The sequence below is a fragment of the Aythya ferina genome (genome assembly GCF_964211825.1).
Source record: "Aythya ferina genome assembly, chromosome: 4".
NCBI lineage: Eukaryota > Metazoa > Chordata > Aves > Anseriformes > Anatidae > Aythya > Aythya ferina.
The window spans coordinates 7,840,914-7,867,575 of NC_140300.1; the positions used below are offsets into that span (position 1 = coordinate 7,840,914).

General features: G+C 39.8%; 2 protein-coding genes across 6 annotated transcripts; both read right to left on the minus strand.

Annotated features, from left to right (window-relative positions):
- Positions 1–158: 158 nt before the first annotated feature.
- SLBP (stem-loop histone mRNA binding protein) lies at positions 159–8,113 on the minus strand. Of its 2 annotated transcripts, none has more exons than XM_084517768.1 (8): positions 7,772–8,113; positions 7,394–7,561; positions 4,956–5,060; positions 4,317–4,376; positions 3,954–4,085; positions 3,105–3,254; positions 1,882–1,966; positions 159–1,147 (listed from the first exon to the last, which is right to left on the minus strand). In XM_084517768.1, the coding sequence occupies exons 1-8, from the start codon at positions 7,813–7,815 to the stop codon at positions 1,031–1,033; spliced, it is 861 nt and encodes a 286-aa protein (XP_084373894.1). In that variant the 5' UTR covers positions 7,816–8,113; the 3' UTR covers positions 159–1,030. The 2 variants fall into 2 exon arrangements, with proteins under 2 accessions (XP_084373894.1, XP_084373893.1); XM_084517767.1 differs by having other exon boundaries at positions 7,394–7,525; positions 7,772–7,958.
- Positions 8,114–11,651: 3,538 nt separating this feature from the next.
- LOC311436430 (uncharacterized protein) lies at positions 11,652–25,600 on the minus strand. Of its 4 annotated transcripts, none has more exons than XM_084518593.1 (12): positions 25,503–25,600; positions 24,177–24,293; positions 22,327–22,431; positions 21,523–21,654; positions 19,024–19,173; positions 18,071–18,208; positions 17,356–17,472; positions 16,143–16,250; positions 15,682–15,795; positions 15,176–15,250; positions 14,364–14,533; positions 11,652–13,471 (listed from the first exon to the last, which is right to left on the minus strand). In XM_084518593.1, coding segments are annotated over exons 1-11 (1,122 nt in total). In that variant the 5' UTR covers positions 25,568–25,600; the 3' UTR covers positions 11,652–13,471; positions 14,364–14,532. The 4 variants fall into 4 exon arrangements, with proteins under 4 accessions (XP_084374719.1, XP_084374716.1, XP_084374718.1 ...); XM_084518590.1 differs by having other exon boundaries at positions 14,364–14,550; XM_084518592.1 differs by lacking the exon at positions 15,176–15,250 and adding an exon at positions 15,293–15,400.
- Between the last annotated feature and the right edge of the window lie 1,062 nt (positions 25,601–26,662).

Below are 26,662 nucleotides of genomic sequence, written 5' to 3' on the forward strand. Positions count from 1 at the left end.
CTCTAGCTTATTATTAATATCAGTCTCAGATGTATGGCTTTCAGTATTTTCTCTGCATTTTGTTATCCACAGAATAAATGAAGTTGATTAGTTGTTATGAAGTTATTAACAAATGAAGTTGTTATCCACAGTAGGAAATGAAGTTGAAGAGTCATAAAGAAATGCACATCCATTTATTTTCCAGCAACATCCCATACAAAAGCAATAGAAACATTAACTGCTTTCAGCAGAAAGTCTGTACAGTGTTATCATTTACAAGTTTTACATTTAAAATTGGCAAATTAAAAAGCATCAATTATTTTCCCTAAACATTTTGTTTTCTTGACTGTATTAACAAACAACTCATTAATATTTACAATTCTCAAATTCATGCTACTGCTTCTTAAAACAATATTACTGCTACCTAGTCTTTACAATATTGACTAATTTCTTGAGTAATTCTTCTCCAATTGTTTCAGAAACATTTTTGCAAATAAAAATAATCTTTTTTTTTTTTCATTTTTAAAAGGTAAGGCAGTTTAAACTTTAGTGACTGCAACAGACAAGTGTGCTAGTACTAATCAGCAGTATGCTTCAGCTACCGCCTGCATTACTTCCAGACAGATCTTTGTAGAGACAGATGGAAAAGCAAAATGACATACAGACGCTGAAAAACATTTCCCTATTTTGCTCTTGATCTGCAGGTGGACAACTGAAATAAGGGATGCAATGGTGCAAAAAAAATAAATTGTAAGATCTTGCTGAACTGTTTATAATCACTTGAGAATAGCACTGCCTTTGGCTATTTTTTTCTATTGAAAGGTTTTATAAAAAAAATCTGACATAAGTTAAAAAGAAGTCACACAATTTAATTCTATTTTTACATAAGTTTGGTCCAGAGAGTATGTAGACCAACCATGACTTAGAGAACAGTCTTTAACTTTGCTTAAACTTTCTTACTATTATCAGGTAGAAAACACCCAGTTTATGAATCAAGCTAACCTCTCAAAATTAAAAGGAATTTCCCCTAAACCAATTTGCATAAGACTATTTAACTCACAGTATTGAAATCTTTAAGTGGCTCACTCAAACATGCTTCCAAGTCAAATTCACCTTCTGCTTGATAGTCAATGTGTCTAACTTTGGTGGGAGTGCCAGAACAGGTATCCTGGAATACAAAAAATGTTAAAAATAAGAAGTTAAATACAGGTTTGCTTATGCAATAATTCATTTAATTTATTCAGTTCATTTAAACAACTCTGTAACGGAGACTTAAAAACACTTTTTTTAAAAGGCTATATAGAAACCTTAGACTAGTCTGAAGAGATTTAAGTGAAGGCCATTCAACCACTTTCTAAAGTTTCTTACGTACATCTTAAGGATCAGTGTATGCATATACCAAAACGTTATACAGCATCAATAATCATCACGAAAGATGTATTAACAGCAAGAAAAGCACTAGTAAATCTTTAGAAAAGGGCACTGCTCAGCTGTGCTACGTATTTTCTAGGTACAAAAAAAGCCTTCAAAATGTCCACTCATGCCCAGAAAACTACACCAATTGTTTCCTGTTTTAAAATCAGATATTGCAAAGTAAAGTAGCATTTCCTCTCTACATCACAGTTCACCAGTGACATGTTTTGAACAGGTGTATTCTCTTCTGCAAGCTATGAAAAATTAGGTAAGTGATCATCTCAGATGACAGTTAAGTTACAATTCTCTAAATTCAGGCTACAGACAGACATTGATTACAGCTGTTAATGTGTCTGAATTTAGTAATTGCTCAGCCCCTAAACACAGCTGACTGTGGAGCTTCTTGTGTATTCAGGCTACTCTGGCCACAATTCTAATTAACGGACCAATTACTAAACAAATATTTATGCAAATGACAGGCATTCTTACATCATTATCTTGACAGCTCGTTTGAGACTCTGTAGAATGGCTTCCTACGGATTCTGTCTCCATCTCACCAAGGTCAACAGGACTACTGTAAAATAATTAAAAAGCATACACCTTAGAACCAATTACATTTTTTAACAGGAGGTTTATTGTAGTTTATGGGCGCAGACCGGAAAGCTATGTCAGAACAAGAGCAACGAGACCTGCAGAGGTTATACAGAGGTGACAACTGCTGAGACAAAACAGAACGGCAGGTTAACTTACACAGCCAAAATGACTGAAGACTACGTTAAAGCCTTGAGATTGAGTACTGCAACTAAAACAACCCAACACTCAAGCAATGCCTCAATATATAGAGAACAACAGTTACGGAAAGAGCAAAGAACTTTTATTTCCCTGGGCAAGATTTTCATTAATTTGATTTCCACACAAGATTTAAGAGCCACAATACACAGAACTGGACGCTAGAATCTGAAGACAGACTAGCATTTCAACACCAAAAGATACCACAGGTTTCAGGATGAAATACCACTTAACTCCATTCTTGTTGATTACAAGTAAAAGAAAGCTAAAGTGAGCCCTTGCTTTTTTAGATCCACTGCTCCATATTGATTTTAAGATCATCACCATTGTTTGGGGGGGGTGAGGGGGGGGGTGCGCCAAGGGAGGTGATCAAGTAGTCTGTCACCACAAATCTGTTTCTTGAGGAATTAGTTACGTCTGCATCCCTTCATTCTGTAATACCACAGTTTTATTTTGGATATTCCCTGACCAGTTTTATTGCTTTCTGTAGAAAAAAAATAACTATTTGCATCATTCTGTTCTGAGCTCAGTATTCATGAGATCTGTCAGTCAGAATTCTCCAACACTGCTTCTACCACAGATTAATCAATTTACACTGCCCTGAAAGAACATTCTGCCTTGCTGGTGTGATATTTCCCTCTATAAAGCACTGCAGCATGAACTCTGATCTCATCCAGTGGAAATACATGAAAAGAAATGAGGGGTATATAGATATGCCCTTACAAGTCCAGTCTCACCAATTAGGTCCACAAAGCTGTTACATACTCTGAGAAGGAACTGAGTAGCTCCCAAGAACACTAACTGTGGACAACATTCAGTAACCACTGACTTGTCTCACAAATGGCTACGCTGCTTTATTTTTTTGAACATAAGGTGTTGTGTTTTTTTAATATATACATTTCTCTTTAAGATTCTATACATACATTTCTTGCAGATCACATCCTTCTTCAGTAGGTGGATCCCAGGAATGCAGTGCAACTTTCCATAGTTTTATTTGTTGGTCCCATGACCTACGGCTGTACTTCTTAAATTTATTTGGAGTTCTGGGGTGAACTCCTGGTATACGATGGCATCTACATTAGACATGAAAAAATTATTAATGCTTTTCACACAGAGATATGAGAGAGCTGCAAAAGTTAAGACATTTCCCGCTGCCCATGCTCATTACAACCCAGTAAATTCTAAGCGATTTTTTGAGGAAAAACTAACAAACAAAAACCACCAACAAAAAAGACTACTGCACAATTCCAATACCCAAGTGAAAGGCTGGCATCTACATGTGAATATTTTAGTTCTTCCATTTTTGCATCAAGTGAGGAAAAAAAAAGTCAATGTTAGACCTGAAAACTTAATTATGCAGTTTCCACATATAACATATAATCCAAACCGTAAGAGAAACCATAGTCCATTTTGTCTGTCAGTTTACTAATGAGAAAACTGGCTGAAAAAAAAAAGTAGTTTCATTTCCTCTAAATGACAAGCACAGAAAAAGAACTTACACTTTCATTTCTGCAGCATGAGGAAGTTCGAAAGGAAATGTACATGTACATTTCCTTTACATGTACATTTCCTCATGTACAGAGTAGTTGTAAAATAAACAAAAATCCAAGACACATTTAATTTGTTCATTTTGCTTATCTGGTAAAAAAAAAAAAGTCGTAGTTTCATATGTAGATACCTCAGATATCAAGTTTAGTATGTTCACATGCTTTCAAAGAACAGATATGACCTCTATTTGTACGTTTAGTTTTCCAGAAACTCAAGCAACTTACCTAGGAACTTCTTTAATGTATCTATCGTACGCAATTGTATTTTTTCCATAGTTTATCTGTTTTTGTCTTCTCATCAAAACCACTTCATCCGTCTCAAGTTCTACTGGTGCAGTGGACTCCTTTGAATCAGAACTAAGAAAAAAGTAATATAAAATGGGGGTACCAGAAAATAAGTGATACACCTAGAACAAATTTGTATGCCGCAAATTAAAAAGAAACATTAAAAAATTTAAAATGGATGCTGAGAATGTTACTGAATTTCAGTATCAGGGGAGACCTTGGATGAACTACTTAGTTTTCAGAAGCAACACAGCACATTTGAAAATTCAAACCTATTGTTTGTCAGCTAAGTTAGAAACCTACCTTCCAGAAGAGGACCTTCTTTCTCTTGAAAACTCATTTATCAGTAGTTTTCTTCTGTATCTGTAAGAGTTCAAGTCAGTAGTAAGAATATACACAAAGAGAACAGACAAGGCTACACTGTCCCAGCTCACAGTTAATTTTACTTCTCAGTTAAACAGTAGCCTTAAATAAGTCAACCTAAGTACCTTCCCACTATGGAACAGTTGCTTCAGTTTTTCCCTAAAAACAAACAAACAAACAAAAGCAAAACAAAACAAACAAACAAAAAAACACACAACAAAACAGAGCTCCAAGAACTTTCACTTCTCAACTCTTCTGTCTAAAATACCTTCCCATGGTAAAAATACGCAAAAACAGTAAATATCAAAAGGATATTCAAAGGAGATCATTTAAATCTGGAGACACGGGAGAAGTTTTGTCCAAAAAGGAGAGGTTTAGTGACTCTCCAGTGTGCTATGTCACTGCTATAGGACCTAAGCCACAGCTAGCCTAAAGCAGAACTTGCTACCTCTGACTCTAAGGCCAAGGTTGGTCTGGTTTTACTACAACAGTTAAGTTAAAAATACAAGTCAATACAGATTCTACAAGAAAACTGCCATTTTCCCTCCTTTCTCCACATCTTAAAACACCCATGGGTACCTTGCAATTTCTTTGTTAACGCTGGTTCTCATTTCATCTTCTTCCACTGCAGCTGCCCAGTCTGAACACCGGGAAAGGGGGCCAGGGCCTTCTGGTGTTGTAAAACTGAAGAAGAAAAAAAAGTAAGAATTAACTTTATTGTATTTCATCCCTCTCCTACCATCTCCCCCCTTCACAGCTCGATAGCTATTTGATATATTCATGTACAGTAATGACAATTCTGAAGATCTTCTATGGTTCTGTAGAAGCATTTAAAATGCTGCAAATGGCAGCATTTTAAAACCAAACAATTGATAGATCCACTTCGAGGTTGTCTGTTTTTGTTTTGTTTTTGTTCAGAAGTTTAGGTAGGTATCTGTAGAAACTAACCACTGTAGCAAGTTACCTAGCCTACACTTCAGTAAGTTTAAGTTGGTTTCCTTCAGAATATGGTATGTGAATTATCGTCTTCACTCGTTTACTCACTTCCGTATTTTCACTCCACTAAACAATTTATCAAATATTTACTTTCATGATTGCAGACTCGTTAGCTATAGGAGACAAAAGTTAGAACATGTAATTTTATTGTACAGATCATTACAAAACACACTCAGTTTTCAGTTGGTAACCTGAGATTTGCTCTGACCTTGCAAACAGCATTTAACAACTTCATTGCAGCCCATTAACATCACGAGCAGATTTGGACTATTAAAAGGGAGTAAGCTTATAACCTTTCCCAGCTGACAACTGCCTACATTCAGATTATTAAATATGTTTTCCAGACCACCTCCTGTCCTGATGATTTATCTTCCTAAAGTACAAAATCAAAACCGCATCCCACGGACCAGAGCTTTTTCATTAGATCTGGAAATTCTCTGGAGAGTTGCAAAGGTTCTGCCCAGAGAAGTCTCTTGAAGTCAGGGAATTTGACCCATCTGCACTAAAAACAGCTCCAAATCCCTTTCTGCTCCCAGCTCAGAAACGGGCTTGCACTACTTTAATGTTTTTGTTAAATTCATGCTGGAAGTCCTTTTTAGATGAACTCCAGTTGCCAACTCAAAAAAGTTACAAGTCACATTGCAAATATCTGTTCATCCAAAAATGATTTCTAGCATTTACTTAAATCCATCTCTAACTGAAAAAGCAGGTTCCATTTGGTTACTGCTCCCCCATGGAAGAAAATGGTGCACTGCTGACTGTCCCAAAATAAACAATTCAAGCATGCTTCCTGATATTAATTTAGTAATTTATTTTTTATATCAGCCTTTCATCCATTGATCAATCTCTTCTGGGCTTACCATCAATGTGTACTTCTAGGGTACAACCCATCTCATTCTGGATCAGAAGCCTAGGTTCAATCAACAGGGCTGTATGCTGCAACTCCCATCCGCCGATGAGAGGAACAAAAGGGACCCTGGTATTTATAGCTCAGATTTAACAGTGCTATAAAATAAGATACATTCACTAAATTGTCATTTCCTGTGCTGGGGAAATGGTAAGGAAGGCAAATGGCAAGGAAGGCAAATGGCAGCACTACGAACAGAGTGACTGACCTCAGAAGTGGGTCCCCATACATTTGTTTAGAAACAACTTTTTGGAATGATGTAGCATCCTCAGAAGTAAGACGAAAAATAAGAGCAGATCACTTTGCAGACTTGCATGTTTCATTAGCCCACTTTTTTTTTTTTTCTTTTTTTTTTTTTTTAAACCATAACAGTAAGCACAGCCTGTACCCACAAAGACAGACGGGTTGGCTTGTGCTGTTAAGCATGTCATGATAAACAGCAGTAAACAGGCATAAAGCACAAGCATAAAAAAAAAAATGAAGAAAAACAGTGCAAATCATCAGAATTAATCACAAAATGGCCGAGGCTGGAAGGACCTCTAAAGATCATCTACTCCAACCCCCCTGCTGATCAGGATCACCTAGAGCACACTGTGCAGGATGGCATCTAGGCAGGCTTTGAGTATCTCCGAAGAAGGAGACCTCACAAGCTCTCTGGGCAGCCTGTCCCAGTGCTCTGTCACCCTCACAAGGAAGAAGCGTCCCCTTGTATTCAGTTGGAACCTCCTGTGCTTCAGTTTGTGCCCGTTGCTTCTCACCCTGTTGCTGGGCACAACTGAAAAGAGCACGGCTCTATTGTCTTGATGTTCTCCCCTCAAACATTTATACATATTGATAAGGTTAAAAGATTAAAGAGCCTTCTTTCTCAAGGAGCAACTCCAAGACACCACAGTAGATTATTCTCTCCTATTTACTGTGCACTGAGCTGTGTCAGGGGAGGATCATAGCGTGTGTGAGGAAAAACCGCCTTGCTGTGCGGACACTCAGACCCTGGGACATGATCCTGGAGAGGTGGCTGGTGCCCCACACCTCTCGGTGCTCAGGAGGCATCTGGATGCTGCCCTTATCGGTGTTCCAGCAGGGTTTTCCCTAAGGGGAGCAGCCCCAAACCTACCTGCCCAGCCTGCCGTCGGCTGCCCTGCCGGAGCTCTCGTCCCTCGCCGCGCCGCCGTCCTGGCTCTGCCGCCTCCGCTTCCCATCCGCGCCGCGCTTCCTCCCCTGGCACCACCGAGGAGCAGACTGCGGGCTGCCGGCGGACAAGACAAAGCCGTTATTTCCACCTCTATTAAAAATAAATAATAATAAAAGAAAACGACTCCCCGCAACGACGCGGCGTCCCCTCAGCGAGGGGCCGGCGGCTCGCAACATGGCGGCGGCGGCGCCCCCCTCATGAGGCGGCCGCGCTGAGGGGGAAGCGAGGGAGGGAAGCAAGGAGGAAGGGGGTGAAGGGAGATGGCCGAGAGGGACCTCCAGGCTTCCCCATGGCTCCTACCTGGCGGTCTCGGCGCCGTGAGGGCTCCGCTGCCGGGCAGCCATGGCGTGGGGCGGCAGGGAGGGCAGTCGGCCCCGCTTCGCATCTCCCGCCGCCGCCGCGCCGAGCCCGCCTCCCTGCCGGCCCCTCCACCGCGGCGCCCCGGGGGGACACACGGGCGTGTGGAGGGCTGAGGAGGGGGAAAATGCGGCCGCCGGGCCGCCGCCGAGCTTCGCCGAGAACCAAGAGGGCTCCTTGGTGGTTGATGGAGGAACGGGAGGCTTCAAGGCGCTCCCGGCTCCGTCGCCGTCCCCCCCGCCGCCATGGTTGGACCCGGCCCGGGGCGTGTTGGCGGGAGAGCCGAGCGCGGCCCCCGGCAGCGCCATGGCTGAGGCACCTCCCTCTCAGCACCAAAACCCCCCCAAAAACAGGCGAAAAAGGGAAAGGGGAGGCTGGCCGGGATTTAAAGGTTAAGGCCTGGAGGCAGCAGGATGGCTCTTTAATCCAGGAGGAGGATAAGGGTATTTAAACGGCCGCTTCAAGCCCAAACTCAAGAGCTACAGTATAAATTTGTATCTTATGAAGAAACATAACCTTAAATAATAATTAAAATCAGTATTGAATAACAGTGCTTATTCCACAAGGTCACTAAACTTCTAAATAAGTGGAGTTTTTTGTGTTACTATGATTTCAAGCACAGGCATCACGAATTCCCATGCACCTGTGAGACCTGCTACAGGCTGACATTTACCAGAAACTGTCTGGAAAACAGCCCCAGGAAAACACAAACACACCTTTAAATAAAGTATCTTTCTTTTATTATTTTTGAAATGTAATAATGGCCAGATTTCTGTGGATTCTGTCAGTGTTCAAAAAGTGGCAAGGTAGAAACAAGAATGGGATGTTTATCTAAAGATAACATATAATAGTCATTCTAGACTTCTGGTCATAAATTTACTGCTGTCAAGGGATTACTTCTCAGGAACTGTAAGCTTTTTAAGAACTATTGTCATCTGTGGCCATAGCAGCACTCTCTTGCTGTAGAAGCTGGCACAATTTTGCATTAATTCTAAGAATGCAGTTTCCTGCATCGCAAACCCAGCAATCTTGCACTGACCCAGGTGGCCTCTCCATTAGGGGCATTTGGTTACCACCTGCAGCATGGGATAACTTATTTTCCACTATCCAGGTCTTCATCATGTCTTTTAAATAAATAAGTAAAAGAATATTATCACTGTACAGCAGCTAACTTTGAAGGTAAACACATCTTAGATGTCCTGTTTTCAGATCTTAGTGTTTTACTGAGCATGGAGCCAGCCTGTTGTCACAGAACAGCAGCATCTCAGAGACTTCCTACAACAGATCTCAAAGAGAAAAAGCACAGGACCTGCCTACAAACTTTGAGAAAAAAAAACATGAAACGGCTCTGGGCATAAGAGCAAAAGGAAGAGGTCAGATATAAATGTCTCAGATCAGCACAGGGATCACTGCAGTATTACCTATGTGCTCTTGAAGGCCGATAGGAGGCACCTACCAGCTCTGAGAAGCTCAGCATTGCCCTGAAGTGGTGAACATCCTCTTCATGGTGATTTACAGAGCTCACTGTCTCTTGTCTTCCTGTAACAAGCGAAACTCACACTATTAATTTCCTCCAAAAGGCCCAAACGCTATTTAAGCACTTGGCTAAACTTTCTTTTGCAAAGCTGGGCCAAACAACGGATGGATGAATAGAGACATTACCACAAACCTCCCAGCAAAATGAACAGCTTCAAATTGAAAATGCTCACTGCCTGCCTGCCCTTGTTGTGCCGCACCAAGCCAGACCAAGAGTCTTCAGCCACTAATTTGCAATAGCTTTTAGACTTTAAACAGTTTGAAATCTCAGCGGGTAGGTGGCTTGCTTTGAGTTTTTGCATTATTTTGCTTAATTTTACAAATGGAAGAAAAGCAAAACCATTGAGAATGCACTGAAATTAGTTTTCACTTATAGAAAATTCATCTGCATTCTCATTATATACATATATACACACACACACCAAAAAATACACACTTATATAAATAACTATACACTTGTAAGTGTTCTTTTTGCTATTTCATGATGCTCTTTGGATAGTATCCACATACTTTGTGCTCCTGGCTGAAATCAGTAGTATTTAGGGAAGATGCAAGGGAGAACTGAGTTTACTTTCTGTCACCTCGTGCTCTTCCCCTTCCCTCCCCCCAAAGTTTGTACACAGGTCCTGCATTTTTCTCCTCTGCAAGACCTATTGCAGGATGCCTCCAAGTTGCCCATCTGTGTGCAGTAACAATCAGGCTGGCTCTGCACTCAGTAAAATTCTAAGACATGAAAGCAGTACAATTTAAGTGATGTACCCATCTTGGAAGTTCCTTCCCCTTTGCCCACGTCTCTTGTTCAGCATTTGTATAAAAAATACATGCTTGCACAGGAATGTTTCTGCTGCAGTAGCACTGCTCCTTTCCCACACCATACTACAGATAACAGAATTGTGTTTCTGAACCAAGGACACTCTTGCAGCTCAGCGGAGGTTCAAAGCAGATACAAACCAACCCATTTCTTCCAGCCTTACTCTGAGATCAGTTGACTTGTTTACCTGAACTCATCCAAGCTGCCCGATAGAGAATGGTCCCAGCCTAGAAGATGCACAGTGCTGTTAGCATAGCACTGCATTCAGTTTACCGAGCAAAACTATCTGCTGGAACACAGATGAGGGGTTACAGTTGTCTTGCAACTTTTCCATCCTTTCCAGCAAAGAAAATCCTTCAGAAAAGCACTCTCACACTCCAGTGGGAATCTTAAGGGAACAAGGAGATATCTTCATCATTGTGACCTCAAAGGAACAGTTTTTTTTGTTCTTGTTTTTAAAAAAAGACACAGTGGCATTTCAGAACTGCTAGTGAAGGACTGTTTCTACAAGCACAGATAATGTATCATCTGTAAGGTTATTCTCCCAGTGGAAGATACGTGTCACTTCTTGAAAGAAATTTAAACCTGACTAGCAAAGTTCGGAATTTATTTTGGCATAATTACAAACTGAGCACAGAATTACGCAAACTGCATTTAATTAAGAGGTAAAAGTAATGGAAAACTATCAACTGGAAACTGAGCATGGAATACTAAATTTCAGCTTTGCTTACCTGAGTTATAAATCCTTACATCAAATAGTTTCAGATAGATAAACAAGCAAATGGATGGATTGCATTCAAGTTTTAACTGCTCTATTTAGACTGATGGTGTTGCTAATTAAAAGGTGTTGATATGGTTCTATATCCAGTGGCAGCACTGCAGGAGATGACTTTAGTAGACCTCAAACCTTATCTGTTCAGTATCATTCCTTTCATTCTGCTATCATAGCTCGTCCAACCATGTGGAACCTGGATTAGGGAACAAGCCTGTCCAAAATGTTACTGCCACAGGCAGATTGGTTGTTCTATTCCTAATTTAAGTACCTTCAACCAAGAAACACACATTAAGAACTGACTCATTACAAGTCGTATGGATTTGTGTCCGTAAGTCAGCTGCAGACCTTATCTATCACAGACAAAAGCTTCAGGGCTCTGACAGCTGAGCTTAAACATTTTGTGATAGCCCATTACCCCCAAGTGACAACTCCACCTGCCCCACAAGGACACCTTTCTCCTGGCAGAATGGGTTCTGGAACCTCAGCTTCCCCCTACCACCAAGCTACAATGCATTAAATGCAAGCCCATGACAAGATGTCAAAATACAAACTGAGGAGTTGGACTCAATCCCTCCCCTTTCAGCAAGAACTAGACCCCCATCCAAAAAAACACCCTAAAGCAAACAAAAAGACTACCAAACCCACATATGCCTTTTATAATGAAGCACCGACAAATTCAACATGGAAAAATGACTAAAAGGGATTTTTAAAGTCTTTATTTCTTCTGCGTAAAGACGATATGCCAAAAACATAACATTCTCATATGTACAATCATAAAGTACATGGAAGCATGCACACTGGAACAACAATGGTCTATGTATTACTTTAAAAGGTGCTGTACAGATTTGTACCCCATATACACACCCCATGCTCAGCAGTACGTGACTGAGACACGTTGTGCTGGGATACTACCAAACCCTATGCCTAAGCACAGATAGATGAGTCCCAACAGCCACAGGAACTGCACAGGACAAAAGTCACCAACCCATAGTCAGTTTCCTTCCACCCCACAACAGTGAGAGGTTAACTAACGTTTTAAATAGCAGAGGCCCCAGCCTCTTCCTGTGTTTGGGAACAGAGCACACAGCCAGGACATTCTTACCACTGAGCAGTAGCTGTGACCTAACACACTTCTGTTGAAGCAGCAGCACACATTCCCCTACCTAATCAAAGTTTGTTCTTTGTTAGGAACTGCCAAACTCATGATAAATAACCACAGCAGTGAATTTCTGTGCATGTGACAGGCCTTGGTGAAGGCAATCTAATGTTCCAGCCCACTGCAATAATGCTGTTTGCAGTCAGGTTTTCCTGGTGCACTGGACACATCAGAATTGTGCCTGAAAATCCCAAACAAGCACAGAAATCCTGCAAAAACTCACCTCGAAAAGATTTTAGCAACAATTGGAAATATGGTTTTGGAAGGGACTGGAAGTAGTTCCTGAGGAAGCAGCTTACTTCTGCTTCAGCAGAACAGCTGGCTTCTGGCCCTTGGGTACATTGCAAGCCCCACAACAAGGCTACTAGGCACCATCCCTAGGCCACAGTTTCTGCAGAGGCCTTACAAAGGGCTGCAACAGCAAAGCTGAACTACTGCAAAGAGAATTACCAGCTCTAACAGACACTTGTACCTCATACATGCTACATAAGTCACAAGGTCTGTAAAAAATTCTTCCAATTGAAATAGTTCTGCTCTAAACTCCACTGGAGCCACAGCCCTCACTTTTGAAGTTTTCAGCACAGTGATACAAAGGTAGAGCAAGGGAGAGTCAAGACCATTGTGGATTTCAGCCAGGACACTCCATGCCCAAGAGCAGCCCCAAACCTGCAAATACTGCTGGCTGTCATCCATTTCCTGTAACAATACCACTGCCCTCATCTACTTTCAGCAGTAGATTGTTTTTTCAGGACATGCTGCAACACACATGAAAGTGCAATCCAGGTATTCAGACTGTGTTGCTGTTCAGACAGTCACTCATCCCCTCATAGAGACACAGTTGATTATAATAAACCATCTACCTTTCCCCTTCTCTCCTCTCACTTAGGCAGATGCTACCTTAATGCGTTTTATCTCAGAGAACGGAAAACAAGCTGAAAAGGTAATCACCAAAAGTTAAAAGCAGTCTGTCTTTAGCAACTGAAGAAAGGCTGGAATTATCTACATTCTTTTGAAGCAGTTCTCCAGGTTGCATGTACAATCGGTCCAGTAGAACAAACAGGGTTTTAAGTCCTTGGTTTAACAGGAAGTATTCTTCACTCTGAATCAATATTGGACCAATTCAGCAGCAAAACATCAGTTCGCTTTATGCAGCATGGTCTCCAAATAGCGACAGGAAGAGCCATCAACTGAAATAGACTTTACAGTATGGTGCAAGTCATCTGTCAGTGCAGGTCAAGAAGAAACAGTCTCACAAACTTTAAGGAACATCCATCATCATCTTAGCAAAAGCTTAATGAAATTTGAGGTTTTACACTTGAGGCAGAACTTGCAGAAGACAATCTATCCTTAACGATCTGGAGAAACCTAAACAAAAGGCAGATAACATTTTATAAATACATTATTATCTATTCATTAACAGCAAAACATTACTCTAAGCTGTGGTATTACAGTACAAAAGGATCAGAGCATTGTACAGGGTGAACTTAAAGCACAGTGTAAAAGACACAGCCATACTTTCCATACTAAAGGAAGTGTTACAGACTGCGTGAACACTTTGAGAATGTAACTTACTGTAAAAAGAATACATACCTGATATAACTAAACTATTTGCCAATAAGAAAATGAAGCAGCTGAGCCTATATCCCAACCCCTTACATCATCTTCACTTAAATATTTACTACTTCAAAAAATACATTTATCTCAAATCTAATCAACACATTCCTGACATGTGTCCTACTATTTTTTTTTTCTCTTTAAAAAGCAACCAGATACATTCAAAATTATAGACATGTAATGGGGCTCAGAACAGCTCCGTTTTTTTTTCCTGAGACCAAAACTCCGAGTAGAAATTTTCAAAAATGGAGCGGAGTGGGGTTCTCTCATAACTCACAAGCTAGTTTTAAAGCAATATTCGCTTTCCACAGATATGTCAGAAAGCTCCTGCCATTTGAGAGCTAGAGCTCATCACTCCTGAAAACTATTGTAAAAGGTATTGTCTATCTCTGAATATTGATCTCTGTATCCCAGGCAACCTAGGTGTTGTCTCAGAGAGAAGCTATTTAATTCACTTTCTGTATTTTATGTGTCACAAAGACAGCTTTTCAATTAGAATGAGTGATTACAAACCCAGTGAGCATAAACAATCATTATAGCCTTGTTTAAAACAAAGACAACTACAAAGCAGATAAATATCAAGTGACTACCCAGAAGACCAGAAAGGCTCCCAACTCTGATTATAAATGCACGCTTTTTTCACCTGCTCATTTCACCTCGTGCTGATTGTACATATGCTGACTGTAAATCCCTTCTTCTTTCAGTGCAGAATTTATGAGGCTTTACCAGTCTTCCAAGTCTTGATCCACTGATCTCGTGCTGTATCATATTCAAGTCATTCTGTCACAGGAGGAAAGTCCTTCTTTGATAGTTCTATATACAAAGACAGACTAAATATTTACAAATACTGAATTAGCACTTTAGAAAAAGTAACACATTACGTCTTAGTCAAGCTCAAAGAATTTAACTTAAAATCATTTGAGCCAACAGCAAAAAGATGTTAGTAGCACTCTAAAAAAAAAAGTTGTTCTACCTGCCTTTTCCTCATATTCCTAGGGGAATGCAAAATCTAAGTAGTGTAAAACTAGTTATGCGGCACATTTTTAATGAGGCAATATTTTAATGATTTTATTATGCAATATATTTCATGATAATGACTGTTAAAGACACCTGTATCCTACTCCATACTTCAGTCTTCATTAAGCGTAGATCAAATTACACAAAATACTATATTCATAAAACTCTGACTCAAGATACAAACCATCGTATTAACGCAACAAAAGAATCTACAGTTCAGAAGAGAACTTTCATTGAAACCTATTGCTGCAAATGCAGAGCTGATTTCATCACAAAATACTAAAGGCAGAAAATCTGCTATTAAAATAGTTTTCAAAAAAATGGCAATTAGGTGATAAGACATGTTTTCTAACCAAACAAATATTTCAACTAACTCTGAAGTATTAGAACTTTTAAGGTACTGCACTAAATACAGGAGGATGAGAGGTTAACACTTACCATAAAGGAATAAAAAGAGAAACTGATCTGTTTGAACTGAACAGTTGGATTCTGTTCAATGCTGCATATGGGCTACTGAAACAGAATAGATAAAACAAATAGTCACCATGAACTCACCTTGGTATTTAAATTCTTTTTGTCATTATTCTCTCTCCAGTGCTTCCCCATCCCTTTTCAGAGTATTCTGGCTGATGTCCTTCCAGTAAACTGCTACAAAGCTTAAGCCTACAAATAGAAATCCACATATTTTCCTTCTGTACCCCTTCTTCAATTCAAAATTGCTTTATTACAGTAACCTTTTTCTACTAAGAACAGCGACAACCTCCTGCTTAATCTAATTGACTATCACAAGAGAACAGTAAGGATAGAATTTTACCACCAACACATCCTTAAAACCAATAATAAAAAAATAATCATGAAAGCTTGGATTGGAATATAGTAATAATGCAAGCTTGGTTCTTAACTTAGTATGTGGAAAAAAACAATTGATAAGCTGCATTTTATACCTCTCCAGCCTGCAGTCTGAATCTCTGAAAGTTTTGCTGTCAGGCAGAAAGATGCTTGTGTTTTTCTGTTTCTGGGCGTTCCATCCCGAAGAACAACTCGCTGGAATCAGGTCACTGCATAAAAACAAAGAACTGTCATTGTTACAAGCTGTAGAGCAGCTTCACCTCTGAGGAGAAGAAAGTTTTCAGCTCCTAGGCTTAGCAGGCCAGTAACAACAACAGGGACCAATTCTACAAATTGCCATTGCTTTCCGTAAGACAACAGGGGAAAGATTGTCAGCATCTTACAGCATTTCCTAATGGTGGAAGCAGCAGAAAGCAGTAGGTGGGGAGTTAGACTAGAGAAAAAAATACTGAGAAAAAAAGCAGTATTATACAGGGATGGAAAAGCGAGATAAAAAAAAGCCATGAACACCTTCACAGCATAGACAATTAAAAGAGATCATCATTATAGTATTTACCTTGTTATTTCTATACCATGTTGTACTGTCATTACTTCATCATTGTCACCTAAGGTCTCCCACTCTGAACAATTCGAAAAAGCCCTCTGATGTCCTGATTCAGTAAAACTGAAAATAAAATGAAAAGGTCTGAAATCATGGAGCTTTGTATCATAGTTCCTCCTAACTCTTCAGAGGATAAGGGGGCTAAGTTGAGAAAAAACACAACCGTATAAGCATTTTTACTAATGTTTGTGAAAAAAGAACTACTCACCTCCCTCTCCCCACCCCCCAACTTAAAACATTGGATCATGGCTGCCTTTTTTGTGGTTCCGACACAACTTTGTATAGAGTTAAACCTCATTCTACTTTATTAACTTATTTTCCTGGAAGATTTTTACACCAAAACTAGGAAAGGGAAGTAAGAAATAAGATCAAAATCAATCACTAGAGCAGAAGTGTAATTCCTGAGCAACTTAAAACAAAAAAAGGTACTAGCCTGAAAAACTCTACCTTTCTGTTACATATTTTTGAACATTAACCTGACTCTGGTTACCCAGCCTGGGACTAGGACAATTCTGTTGTGCCAGTAAGTACTTTTTCCTCATACTACCTTTCATAAGCAAGGAAAAGCTTTATCAAAATACAGAAGGGATATGAAGAAAGAACTTTTCATAAATACAATTTCCCTGTAATATCTGTAGTAAATTTAACAGGGCAGTAATTTACCAGGCAGCAAGCTTCAATATTTGCTGACTTATGAATGCACATTTTTTTGTGCATTCCATTCCTCTACTATAACATTCATTAACTTCTATATAGCCAAACTTCTGCATGCCAGAAGGTAGAATGCAGTGCACATAACACATACAGAAAATAACTACTGCAGAGCCACAGTAATTTCAGAATTACAACCACTGAAGCAGAAACTACATTCTATGTGGAATCAAGAGCAAGACATTAATGTTGTCTGAACATATACATAAAAAACCACCTGCCTCAAAATAACTTATGCTGTATGTCCTGATGTTTTCTTCAACTTTGCAACAGAACACAGTGTAAATATATCCAATCATACAGCATAATTATTCTGGAATGAATTCCTGTCTTCATTAAATTGCACTACGTTTACATAAAATTAGAGCTATTAGCAAATGGAAGAATAAATTCCAGTTATATTCCAAAAGTCTGTTTGTAATATGAATGGATCACCACATGGAGAATCATTTCATACCTTTCCAGTGCATGGTACATATGCATATAATGGCTTTTGCCCTTTGAAACCACAGAAGGGTCAGGATTGTTTCGTTTTCTGCGTTTCCATACTGGAGAACAATCAGGAGAGCAGGAACTACAAAAATAGGATGAAAAAAATAAGATGTAAAAATTCACGTGTTTAAATGCTTATCAGTTTTGCAAAGTAACAGCATGTGATGGTTCGCAAGATTTTTTTTCCCTTTGTGGTATGATCCTTCAGTGATAACAAAGGAATACCGAAGAAAATGGCTCAGATTTGGTAATCATTCCATTGTATTCTGAAAACTGAACCCAGTCAGAATTGCCCAAGAAAATCCAGTGAGCTTGGAAGTGGAACATTTTCAGCACGCATAACCCCCGATTGAAGTACTTCAGTAGAGAGATGAGTGCATGAGGTGCTTTGGTTTTACACTCCCTGCTGTTCTGCTGACAAGCACAGTGCTGTTAAAACACAGAAGCAGAAAGAATGCTGCTCTCTTCTGCTGTTCATCAAGCAATTCTGTAATTCTGGTAGTTTTTCCCCCATTCAATGCTCTGTACCATAGATGGCCTGCATTCAGCAGTGTAAACGTGAAGCTTAGTCCCAGCATCAATCGCCCTCTCACTAAACATTTCATACAAAGAAAAACCTGACAGCAGCAACGTGTATTTATTTATCTCAGTAAGTTGATCAAAGAAGTTTTATTTCATACCCCTCTGGTGCATAGTCTGTCTGGCTGTGTTGGTTTCCACACTCATTTCTCTTCAGTTTTTCATCAAACATGGGGAAAACAGAATCATCATGATCTCTGCAGAACCATTCCTGAGAACTGCCTGAAGGTTCCGTATTACTAAAAACACAACAAAAATCTGGATTTTAAATACTACCCAGCTAGCTTACTGCTTCAAAAAGACACAATACTTGCAGTGGTTCATGGCTCACCTCATACAACACCCAAATGGTGCAAACAACTGCAGCTTCCACTGCACGTCAATCAGATCACAGCTAAAAACTATTTACACACCTCAGTGATAGTGCTTACAGAAGTACATTCACTCTTCTACTCCCACTTTACTGGTCCAAAACTTGTAAAATGTTAAGTGGTGCGAGTGAATGAAGCTAGCCTTGTTACAGAAATTCAAAGGTATGAAAAAAAATAAAAAAAATTCCATCTTGAACACAGCTGCCATTCTCCTGCAAAGAACACAGAATTCTCTCTAATCTTCACAGAATTCTTGAATTCTCTCGTGTATCATTATCGCAGGACAGTGGTTCTGCTGACAACAGAAGAAGGAACGATGGAAAGCTTGTCAAGGTCAAGGAACAGTAATGACCAGATTTCTACTTATTCTTATCCCTTTCTAAGATAATTTTATCTTGTGCTGACTGGTGTGAATGCACAGGGGAATACTGTGTTCTACCACAGAGAGACCAAATGCGTTCTTCCTTCAAGTGGAAGGAGATTCATCAGAGATGAATTTAGACTAAAAATGGACTTGAAGATTAACAGAATTCAAAAATTAAAACAAAGGTTTCAATTAGGCCCCCATTCCTGAGTCTGAAACTCATTTCCTCTTCAGTTACTACTTAGGAACACTCTGAAGGAAACACAGAGTCTTCCTGTGAAGCAAGAGGTGTGCTGCTGACCGATTCTCCAATACATACACTGGCTGCAGATCCCAGGTCTCTTCAGCAGGAGGATCCCATGCGTGCAGTGCTATCTTCCACAGCCTGATCTGCTGGTCCCAGGATCTACGGCTGTACTTCTTAAATTTGTTGGGCGTTCGAGGATGCACTCCCGGTATTCGTTGATTCCTGTAAATACACAGTAATGTTTGTACTTCAAGATATTATTTTTGTTCTTAAAAAAAATCCTGTCCATCAGATAAAGCAAGCAGCAGTGGTCTAATAGTTCTCCTATTTCTAAACACTTACACTAAGATATGTAAATTCTAAAGCATTGTTGACAACAGACTGCACAAGCAACAACAAAATACTGATTCAGACCATAGCTTCATTCAGTCCAGCAAGACACCAAAGCAGGTGCCTACTGGCTGCAGACAAACAGGAAACCAAAGAAACACACTTCAGTAGTATCCTAGCCTCTGGATACTTCTATCTCAAACTTCATGAATCTTGTCCAGTTTCTTTGTACTCACTGTTGTACTGGGCATAGCTGGGATGGAGTTAGCTTTCTTCATAAGTACCCCTGCTTCGCTGTGTTTTGGATTTACAGCTAAACAGTGGTGATAAGAAACTAATATTTTGCCTACTAATTTCTCTCTTTTTCCCTAATCTGCCCAGCTCCCTCCTGCAGCCAGTAAGCTGGGAGCAGGCAAGAAGAGGGGAAAACAGCTGTCACAGCTGACTCAAATTGCCCAAAGCAGTATTCCATATTATATAACATCAAGCTCAGCAACAAGAACTGGGGCAGAGGAAGAAGACATATCTTCCAAAGTGGCTGCTTCTCAGAGACCAGCAGACTATCAGTATTCTTGTGTAAGTGATTGCCTTTGCATACACCAAGTTTCCCCCTCCTCCTTTCCATCACCTATTAATTTTCCCTGATCTCAATCCATGAGCTTTCTCAATTTTGCTCTCCCTATTCCCCCTCCAAGCCACTGGGAAAGGGGCAGTGAGCAAAGAGCTGTGTGGGTACGTGGCTGCCAGGGGTCAACTCACAATTGTCTTCACTGAAGACTTCTTCCACGCATTATTACAAGGTGGATTGCTCTGCTTCTAAATAGCATTTTTCCTTTGGGAGCATGGAGAGCCATGTACCCACATGCTCCAGCTAATACACAAATGGTGTGCCTTTCCTGAATCATCACTGTGTAGATGCTGTAACAATGCTGCCTGGGATCAACCAGTGACCAGAGGCAGTATTTCTCAGATGGTGCAACCAACTCAGACCCTAACCACCACTAAGTTCACTCAAACCCTGGCTCCAGTACAAAATACTGTTCACAGGAACAAAAAAATCATGCTTTAAATCACACAAAGCACCTTTACCTCAAGTAGTTCTCCCTACCACCTTCACAGATCAATATAATCATCCACTGCAGTTTTGTTATCATTTTAAAATAAATAGATCCCTGCTTAAGAACAGTATTATTAACTGCCTTGTTAAAATGCCACCCAGAAAACTTTTTAAATAGTTTATCCATTATTTTTTTTCCCTCCTCAATGTTCTCACCTCTTCCTATTTTCCACCTACAATTTAACTGATCACAGCACAGCTACGCAGCAGCCAGGCACCATTGTAAGACTGGCTGCAGTCCTATCACTGATGACACAGAGACAAGCAAAATCACAATTCAAAAGGCAGTCTGCAACTCTGAAGAAAGAACTTTATTGAAGATGCGTTCATTATATTGTGGAATATCTGTGGTCATTTATGACATCTGTTGTTGATATTTAATCAAGTTTTTAATATTTTGTTCAACAGGAAGCTTGCTGCACTCACTGCGCTGGCTGGCAATTTTCACCACAGACTCTTAAAGGCAGAATCCAGAGAACACAATTCTAAGTATCAAGTCACATTAAAACCAGAAACTCTATGTAACTACCTCCAAAACTAAAAACCAAGAACACAGATGCACATCCACATGTTACTACAGACTAGTTTCTGAGTCCTGATAGGTCTGCAGTAAGCAGAGGGGACTAACTAAGAAGTCTTCAACTTCCACAATTCATATAAAAAAGCCTGAAGTGGAATAACAAAGATGAAAAGAAATCCAAGTTCTGATTTCAGTTACGTACTGACAAATCATTAACGATTGGTTGCTCTTAACAATACTTAAATGCAAGGCTTCATTCATTCCTCAAAGATAGCATTTCCTGGTATCAATTAACTTCATAATGGCCTACCAACAGTCACCAGAAAGGTCTCATTAAAAATCTGATTAATACAGATACTTTTTTCAAGCATGATCGCCACTATACCAACAGCAATACACTAATGCAATATTTAGCTTTAAAACTTCACTAACTAAATTTGCTCCTATACAAAAAAAAAATATGACTTCTCTATAAAGAAAATAATTGATTCAAGTTTTCTTCACTTATCATTCCTATTACTTCAAGCGAACTGAAGCTGTGTGCTGACCTACCCATGTCACAAAAAAAAAAGTATTTGGAAACGCGCAACACAGTACAACTTACTTTGGAACTTCTTTAATGTATCTGTCATATGCAAGTGTGTTCTTTCCAAAATTGATCTGTTTTTGTCTTCTCCTCAGAACCACTTCATCTGTTTCCCTTTCAGACGGATTAGCTGAATCATTTGAAACAGAACTTAAAAATAAAAGTTAGAATGAGACTGTTGTAGAGCTATTAAGGTGCTTTTCAAGTCACATAAACATACAGTCTGCAACTGCAATGACAGACAGTGGACAGAACTCTTACTTCGCTAGTTTACACAGAGCTGAAAGTTGGACTAACCAAACCAGCCACTAGAACAAGCAGACTGGGGTTTTCTAGGTTAATGCAATTGCTCAGGTTTGTAATAAGCAGACATACTTGAGGCTACTTAGTGCCAGAGCTGCCTTACAACAAGGAAATCAAGTTGTGCATGATTACTGCATACATGAGTAACAACCTCCTAGTATACATTAAAAATCAGCTCAGTAAAACAAAGATGGATAATATAAAGGCTTGAGTGACCTCATGGCCATTTCTCTAAGCCTAGAAAATTGGTTTTTGTTTTCCCACCTCACTATCTCTATTTTCTTGGACAGACAATTGTAATATGAAATCTAACCTAAGAAGGAAGAGAACTTGCAATGATCACACAAACAGCTTTTGAGTTCTCCAGGCTACTCTCTACTTCAGGTTTCCTTCAGGCTTAATATGAAAAAGCCTGTCCATATTTCAAGTCTTTGTTTATGCATGTGAAATAGGTGAAAATCATCAGATGGTTATTGCTAAAACCACACAACAGTAATTTAGTAATTATTCAATACTTACTTTGTCATTTTCCTAGCAGATGTTCTCATTGTTTTGCCTTCTTCAATTCCACCTTCCCAGTCAGGGCAATTATAAAGAGGCTGAGAATCGTCTGCTGTCATAGTCCTGGAAAATCAGAACTGTGTATGAACATTTGTTGCTCATAAATATTTAAGTGACAGAACCTTCAGTGGTGGACAAATGCAGCTTCCTCCCCAACTGTGACACCATGAGAGTGTTCCTACTCCATTTTAGTTCAAAGTCAAACAAATTAAAACATTTCAACTTAAGTCATCTTCTGTGGCAATGTAGTATAATTGGGTTAACTTTGCAGGAAAAGAAAACAGTCAAAGTTTTACATTAAAACATAGACCTTAATCTCTTAAAACATTCCCAGCTTAGCTACTGCCAGCTCTTTCTACAGCTCCATCAAAGAGCATAATAAACAAAATTATGTAAGGTCAAAAATCTTTCACTGGCAAAGGACTTCATAAAGGACAGGAGAAATGGAATAGATTAGAAAAATGTCTATCACCCAAGCAGAACTAATATCCTGACAGACACTTGTATTTCATACTTTCCTGGCACACCATTTCAAGAATGTAAGCTCTGCCACATAATGGCAAGAAGGGAGCCAGGAAGCTGCTTAATAACTAGTGGATTATTGATATTTTCTGAGTGAAGTGACACACACCTGTTACAGTTAAAAAAAACAACAACACAGTAAATAAAAACTGGAAAATGAAGCAATATCCTAGTGGGGTCAGAAGTTTTCCTTCAGACTGAAGTCTGTCCACTTCTTTAAGCACTAATGCCTCAACTTTTAACATAAAGTAAAATAAAGTAGATTTAGTTTACAGTCTAACCTCCCTGAACTGTTTTGCATCAACAGTTGAAGTGACCATCGATGCTGTTAAAATAATCTTAACACTACATGGCATGAAGATCCAGCACAAAGGAATTTATCTACTCAACCAAAAAGAAACAATATGTTGCTAACACATCTGTTTTGATTCACAATTGTAATGTGCCATTGTTTTTTTTAACGACAGCGTTAAGAGACACAGGAAACACTCCTGAAGGTAAGATTATTTTTCCTAACCTCTTCAAAAGAGTTGTTTATTAACTGAAACAATATCAAACACACCATTGGAAATTATAAGAGCCACTTTCATATAATGCAGTACTCAGATGTACAAAGCACTCAGAAGTTTTCATGTATCTTCACTAAAATATTTAACCTCTCCTAATTTACGTTCTATGCAATATTCTGCAGGTATCCAAGCATTCACCACTTCTCATACTTCCTGTCAGACATTAAAATACCAACTTCAATCAGTTCTTCTGCCTGAGGTCTTTAGTCCAGAATACCCAAGAAGCAAACCAAAATACTCATGGAACTACCCACCTGTAATATTTGATTTCATCAAATTATTATCAACACTAGACTGCAAAGAAAATTGTTGTTTACTAAAAATTGCAGTAAAGCTGAATGCACTGTCAAGAGAAGAGACTTCATCATTGTTTGCCCCACTCACATAAAGATGCACAAACAAGCAAAGCATAAAAAAACCCAGCATATAGCTTCCACGGGAGTTTTATACTAACACTGAAAACATCAATAATAAAGAGCTTAAGCTACTGCTTCAGTATATACAATTTCTTTCTTTCATAAGCATTACTTGCTGATGTTATGGCACGTATTTCAATTAGCCAAACTTAATGGTCTACTGTTGCAGATATAGTTTGCTAACTGTGTGCTATGGCATTATAAGAAAACATTGAATTTGATCACATCCCAAGCTTTGTCAAATTGCTTAAGACAAGTGTGCCAAGAGAGTATTTAAACAAGCTTGACATGCACTGCTTACCTCTCCAACCACTGGTCTATATGGCTACATTGATACTGATCAATTCCCAAAGAATCCGAATCATTCCAGCTTCCACATTTCTGTTCTTGTTGCCAGCAGTCTGGATCTTGCATGTAACTAGAAAATAAGAATTTTCATTCCGTCACAGGGAGTCACTAAACACTGACTATGTGGAACAGAGCATTGTCAATTATAGTTACAAAATGTTGATTACTTTGGCAGAGATACACAATTTGTGCCAAGTTATTCATTCAGCAATGCTATCTTGGAGAGTGTGGTCGATAATGCAATTACTGAGAAAAGGGTCTTTTACTACTGCAGTTATGACACCTGAATTTTAAAATAGTCTGCTCATTTTTAGAAAAGCAGAAGTACCCTTTCTCTATTTGGGATAAAAAAGGGGGAAAACATAACTGAAGACCTTCAATAGTGTTTATAGAACTGCTGACATGTGCCAACATTCACAGTTTGCAATACATTAGTTTACATTTATATACTAGTCTATTCATCATTTAATGCTCAGAAGAACCAAACATACAGAATTATGACTTTTAACACAGGAAAACGGCACGTTTAAAGAGACTTAGGTCAACCGTTGACATGGAAACACTTTTATACAGGAAATAGTTTACCAGACACTGCCTTGGGGTCCTCACAAGCACGGAAGGAGCTAGCGTGAGGCACCTGTAACAGGCTGAAAGGACAGCCGAGGACTGCTGAAAGAATAAGTTACCTAATTTTTCCTTGCCTTCCTCCTCAGTTCTGGCGGCTTTGACATCTTAAATGATAGGTTACTAAATAAAACTGCTCCGCAGCCCTAGCTTCTAGGGTAAGAACCAGCAGCTCTGCCAGCACCTCCCTGAGGGAAGGAGCCCGTGCTGCCGGCTCCACACTGCAGGCACACAGACCCAGCCCCCGTAAGGTAACTACACTTTTTTAAGTCAAAAAGTGAAAGTGAGGGCTTTGTTATTGTAAACCTGGCTTAACAGCCTAGCTTTTGTTCCTCCACCCAGACTCGCTTTCGGCACGTTCCGTGACACATTTCCATTTCGACACATTCCTTTTCGCAAAGACAGTTAAAAGACAAAACGCCTCCCTAATCACCCGCGACAATTACCCAATTAAAACACCTGAAACAAGCAGCACACAAACCCCAACCAAACCCCCGCGCCCCTCACCACTGACCCGAAAACACACCACCAAGGCAAAGCAGCACCTTTTCTCCTCACGACCACGAACCGAGGCCACCCCACAACCCTATCTCCCCCCAGAAACCGCCCTGAAGGAGCCAGACCCTCACCCCCAGCCCTCCGGGGGGGCTCCCACCTGTGCAGCCCGCCGGGCCCCCCGCCGCCATCGCAGCGCGGCAGCCCCCGCCGCCCGCCCGACATGGCTGAGGCGAGCCCCACCGCCGCTGCCGAACATGGCTGCCGGCCGGGCGCACGGCGCAGGCGCGGTCATGGCTGCCTGAGGGGAGCCGCAGAGCGAGGTTCTCTCTCTCAGCTTATTTTATGCAGCCCTCCTCATTCATACTATACGAGGGAGATGTATAAAAGAAGGAGTTGTCAAGTGTTCCTTCAGGGGAATGTTAGCCCTTCTTCTGCTGTCATATTCTGAGCTGAAACCACAGCAATAAGTTGGTCTGCTTTCCACCCACCCCCCAGTTTTAACCGTGAAACACAACTTAAAAATGAAAACCAGAAGTCTTTCTTGCATAAAATCAGCTGTATTTTTATTAATCTCTTCACAAAGTTTTAAAATGAACTACATGTATTCATTAAGCCTTTAACATAAAGGCTATCCAATAACTCTGTTTTAAAATAGATAAACTGTTTGGATCAAAAAGCAACACAAATAACAAACCTTGTGGTATATCTTTGGAAGAAAATGTCTTGTAGTGCATGTCAGAGCTTGAATGTTCATATCTCACCTCCTCAAATATCTCAAAATTTCTTAAGAAATGTCACTCATTAATTACTTGTGTAAGTTGAGGCTGACTGGAATGCTACATAGCTGCAGTGTACAACGCTTCAGCACAACAAAGATACTCGATTGGAAGTGATCACATAATAATCAGGTATTCTTGTTGCAGGTTTTGGCAAGCCTCCTGGTAAACAACTTCATTTATAGCATGGATTCCAACTATATCCTGCTTAGGCAACATGCCTTTTGTGGGTTACCAAATTATGTTTGTCACTAACAAACATTTTGCCAGTATTATCTGGAATGCTACAATTACAGAAAACCAAACAAAACACAACTGTGGAAATAAATAATACATATAGACACTGCCCATGTTCTCAGAAACACCTGTTCAGCTGCAGTGCATATGGAAATTTGGGCTATATATGTCTACATACTTATGTGGTACTTACACTGACACTATGCAGCCACATATAGCTTGTCATAATGTAATGACATTACATAATGTACTGCAGTTTACTAACATTACCTACCTACAGGTGAGTGATGGGAAGAACATGCAG

Excerpts from the sequence above, each read along its gene's own strand:
- SLBP (XM_084517768.1), bottom strand. The coding sequence starts at position 7,815 with ATGGCTGCCCGGCAGCGGAGCCCTCACGGCGCCGAGACCGCCAG. Across the intron at positions 4,086-4,316 it reads AGAAGGTCCTCTTCTGGAAG|TTCTGATTCAAAGGAGTCCA; the intron begins GTAGGTTTCTAA and ends CTTTTTTCTTAG. Across the intron at positions 1,967-3,104 it reads GGATGTGATCTGCAAGAAAT|TAGTCCTGTTGACCTTGGTG; the intron begins GTATGTATAGAA and ends ATTATTTTACAG.
- LOC311436430 (XM_084518590.1), bottom strand. The coding sequence starts at position 25,567 with ATGTCGGGCGGGCGGCGGGGGCTGCCGCGCTGCGATGGCGGCGGGGGG. Across the intron at positions 19,174-21,522 it reads TACATTAAAGAAGTTCCAAA|GAATCAACGAATACCGGGAG; the intron begins GTAAGTTGTACT and ends GTGTATTTACAG. Across the intron at positions 14,551-15,175 it reads TCTCTTTTTATTCCTTTATG|TCTGTCTTTGTATATAGAAC; the intron begins GTAAGTGTTAAC and ends GTAAATATTTAG.